The 4,189-nt window shown below is 56.8% G+C and overlaps 2 protein-coding genes across 6 annotated transcripts in view; both read right to left on the bottom strand.

Annotated features, from left to right (window-relative positions):
• Nucleotides 1-4,189, bottom strand: part of LOC107312482 — a 19,431-nt gene that overhangs the window by 7,373 nt on the left and 7,869 nt on the right. For 3 of the 5 annotated variants that reach the window (XM_032443968.1, XM_015859949.2, XM_032443970.1), the window contains one exon: nucleotides 1,671-1,746. In XM_032443968.1, the coding sequence (XP_032299859.1) occupies nucleotides 1,671-1,746 (76 nt within the window). Of the gene's footprint in view, nucleotides 1-1,605; nucleotides 1,832-4,189 lie in introns of all 5 variants that reach the window. The other 2 variants (XM_032443969.1, XM_032443971.1) reach the window with 2 other exon arrangements.
• Nucleotides 1-4,189, bottom strand: part of SLC7A3 (solute carrier family 7 member 3) — a 23,483-nt gene that overhangs the window by 15,970 nt on the left and 3,324 nt on the right. The gene's annotated exons all lie outside the window — the stretch shown is intronic.

Raw genomic sequence — 4,189 nt, 5'->3', positions numbered from 1 at the left:
TGCTGCTCTTGTTCCTCAGGAATCCATCCAGAAGCTGCTCAGGAGGATGAGAACAGCACTGGGGAGAGTGACTGACAGCTCCCCCCAGCACATGGGACAGATGGCAACGACTTGTCCAGCCACCAGAGCTGCTGGGCCAGTGATATTTCCAGATATTTACACCTGCACAGATGGATCTTTGTAACTCCTCGTACTTCAAATAAACGTGTCCTTTCTTGCACTGTCCTTGCTGTCTGCCCTCAGAGGGTCCGTACTGCTCTGCGCTGCACACGCTTCCCCAAGGGGCTGGGCAGCTGGCATCTGTGGGGCCGGAGCCGCAAGGGGCTGGCAGAGGGCGCGGTGCCCCTGCTACCAGGCTGCCCGTGATCTCAGGTAAGATGAGAGCAGTGCCCGCTTTGCCGTAAAGCTGCGGCACGGCCTCTTTTCTCCCATTCCCCTTCCCCCCGGGTGCCAATCCGAAGGTGATTCCGGCTGCCAAGTCCAGGCTGCAGCCTCCCAGCAGGGCCTCACAGCTGGCACAGCCATCCACCAGGCACAAGGCTCCATCCAAGGGCAAAGGGATGGAAAGTAATTGTGCGGTGCTGGGGCATCTCAGAGGGCCGGTGCTGCGGTGAGAAGGGAGAAGGGGGAAGGCTGGGGGAGAAGCGCAGAGACGGGACGGAATGTGGGGAGTGGGGAGTCTGTGTGGCAGCAGTGCAAGTAGGAGCCCAGGGAATGTGGCTGTGCTGGAGCTCCTCCGCCTCCTACCAGCATGGACTGGTGGTCCGTTGGCTCAGTCTCTCTTACGGGCCCATGGGCGGCAGGTGCTGGTGCTGCTGGGCCTGGCAGAGCCCAGAGCTGCCCGAGGAGGGGCACGGTGTGGCTGCCTTGCGGCTGTCCCTGCAGTCCTTGCAGTCCCTGGGCCTGATAGATGACTTCTGGGATAGATGAGTGGACGATGAAGTGGGTTGAGAATTGGCTGCCTGGCAGAGTACAGAGGGTTGTCGTTGGCGGTGCGTTGTCTGGCTGGATGCCTGTAACTAGCGGCGTCCCCCAGGGGTCAGTGCTGGGTCTGGTCTTGTTCAACGTCTTCAACAATGACCTTGATGAGGGGATAGTGACCACCCTCAGCAAGTTTGCTGATGACATGAAGTTGGGAGGATTGGCTGACACTCCTGAAGGCTGTGCTGCCATTCAGCGAGACCTGGACAGGCTGGAGCATCTCCCCTATGAGGAGAGACAAAGTGAGCTGGGTCTGTTTAGCCTTGAGAAAAGAAGGAGGAGAGGGGACTTGATCCAGATTTATAAATACCTGAGGGGTGGGGGCCATAGTGGCGAGGCTGGTCTCTTTTCAGTAGTGCATGGGGACAAGACTGGGGGTAATGGGATGAAACTACAGCGTAGGAAGTTCCACACAAATGTGTGCAAGAACTTCTTTATGGTGAGGGAGACGGAGCACTGGAACAGGCTGCCCAGGGAGGTGGTGGAGTCTTCTTCTCTGGAGATATTCAAGACCCGCCTGGACACCGAGCTGTGCGACACGGTGTAGGGAGCCTGCTTTAGCAGGGGGGTTGGACTCTTTCTCTAGAGATCCCTTCCAACTCCTACAATTCTGTGTGATTCTCACCCTCGGACCTCTATGGGCAGTAGCAGGGCTCCCATTCCACCCCAGAGCAGCCAACCCCACCTACCAAGCTCCCTTTTCATTTGCTCCAGCTCTTTCTTCAAGTGCTCCAGCTCCTCGTGGGACAACCGGCAACCTGCGGGCTGACAAGGGCAGGGTGTGACAGGCCAGGGCTCAGTTTGCAGAGATAAGGGGACTCCACACTCACACACGTCTGGTCAGCTTTATCTGTAGAAAGAGCTTTCATTAGAAATGTAACCTCTACAGCCGTCAGCTTCTCTTCAGTCAGGACACACCAGACAAGCTGCTCCAGACAAGCTGCACAGGAGAACCAAAGGCCTTTGAGCCCCTCCAGCCCCACAGCTGCTGCTGGCCTGGCCTGTTCAGGTGCTGCCCACGGTGGGGAGTAGTGGCTCCCACATGGGTGCAAGGGGCCAGCCAGCACAGGGGGGCACAGAGCTACAGCAAGAGTGGCACTCCCCAACAGGAAGCTACCAGCTACTCCGAACGGCTGCCTCTCCTTACACCCCAGGCAAAAGGCAAAAATCCAACAGAACCCAATCTATAAATGCAGACTCTTCCCGTTATGGCATGAGGGCAGATGGCTGGCCTTCAGCTGGCCTTTAGCATTCCCTGGGCTCCTACTTGCACTGCTGCCACACGGACTCCCCACTCCCCACATTCCGTCCCATCTCCGTGCTTCTCCCCCAGCCTTCCCCCTTCTCCCTTCTCGCCACATGGCCCTCTGAGATCCCCCAGCACCGCACAATTACTTTCCATCCCTTTGCCCTTGGATGGAGCCTTGTGCCTGGCGGATGGCTGTGCCAGCTGTGAGGCCCTGCTGCAATGCTGCAGCCTGGACTTGGCAGTCGGAATCACCTTCGGCTTGCCACCTGGGGGGAAGGGGAATGGGAGAAAAGAGGCCATGCCGCAGCTTTACGGCAAAGCGGGCACTGCCCCAGGGGCTCAGCTTACCTGAGAGCACGGCAGCCTGGTTGCGGGGGCACCGCGCCCTCTGCCAGCTCCTTGCAGCTCTGGCCCCACGGATGCCAGCGGCCAGGCCAGGAATGGCAGCGCCCGGGACAGCCTTCCACCGGCACGGCTCAGGATGGTGCCCGGGGTCCAGACTGGGAGCAGCATCCTGGCCCTGCAGTGCTGCAGGCGGGACAAGCAGGCGGACCTCCTGGTACAGGGCAAATTGAGGCACCGTGGCAAGGACTCGAGTGGCATGGAGGTGACATGACACAGCGAGCCACTGTTCACCAGGCTGGGAGAAGGACTAGGAAAGGCGGCGGAGCACACGAGCAGGCGAGTGACGATGTCACGGCACTTGTCTTCAAAGAAGCTGCTGTAGAGCGGGGAGAGCGGTGAGTCGCCCCATCTCGCAGCAGGTCGGGGCAGCTTGGAGAGCCCCACCGCAGCCCCTTCCACTTAAAAAAGCCTTTTTTATTATCCTTTATTTCCTTAGCTAGATTCAACTCCAGGTGGGCTTTAGCCTTCCTTGTCACATCTCTGCAGGCCCTGACTACATTCTTATATTCTTCCCAAGTGGTCAGACCCTTTTTCCACATACCATGAACTTTCCTCCTTCCTCGGAGCTTGCACCTGAAGGGGAGACCTTATAGCTCTCCATAACTTCCTGAAGGGAGGTTGTAGTGAGCTTGGGGTGGGCCTTTTCTCTCATGTAGACAGTGATAGAACTAGAGGCAATGGTTCCAAGCTGCAGCAGGGGAGATTCAGGCTGGACGTTAGGAAGTATTACCTTTCGGAAAGGGTGGTCAGGCATTGGAATGCACTGCCCAGGGAGGTGGTGGAGTCACCGACCATGGGGGTGTTCAAGAAATGGGGGTGTTTGGATGTTGTGTTGAGGGATATGATTTAGCTGGGAAGTATTGGTTATGGTTGGACTGGATGATCTTCTAGGTCTTTTCCAACCTTGATAATTCTGTGATTCTGTGATCCATTTAAATGCTAACCAGCTCTCACAGGCCCCCTTGCCTTCTAACACCCTGGCCCACAGGATAGCCCCAAGTAGGTCCCGAAAGAGATCAAAGTTGGCTCTCCTAAAGTCCAGGGTAGCAATCCTACTTATTGCTTTGCTTCCTCCACTGAGGATCTCAAACTCCACCATCTCATGATCGCTACAATCCAAGCTACCCCCAACTTTTACTTCTTTAACAAGTCCTTCCTTGTTGGTGAGAACAAGGTCGAGCAACACCCCGCCCCACGTCAGCTCCTCGACCACCTGCATTAGAAAGTTGTCTTCAGCACATTGTAAGAACCGTCTGAACCACACGTGCCTGGTCACGTTGGTCATCTGGCAAATATTTGGATAATTGAAGACCCCCATAAGTACCAGTGCCCGGAAGCGTGATGCTACTTCCAGTTGCTTTCATGAGGTGTTCAGGCTGAACGCAGTCACTTGTCTCCTGCCCCCAGCTGACAAGATGGCCCAGTGTGAGGAGTATCGTCAGGCAGTCTCCTCTTTGTGTGCTCACCTCAGAGCGGCAGGTACGTCCCCTTGCTGGGGTGAACCCTCACCTCTATGTGGGTTGCAGGGATGCTCCGGTGATCCCTTGCTGGGCT

This window comes from Coturnix japonica, chromosome 4, assembly GCF_001577835.2.
Source record: "Coturnix japonica isolate 7356 chromosome 4, Coturnix japonica 2.1, whole genome shotgun sequence".
Lineage (NCBI taxonomy): Eukaryota > Metazoa > Chordata > Aves > Galliformes > Phasianidae > Coturnix > Coturnix japonica.
This window is presented reverse-complemented; position numbering and strand designations above follow the sequence as displayed.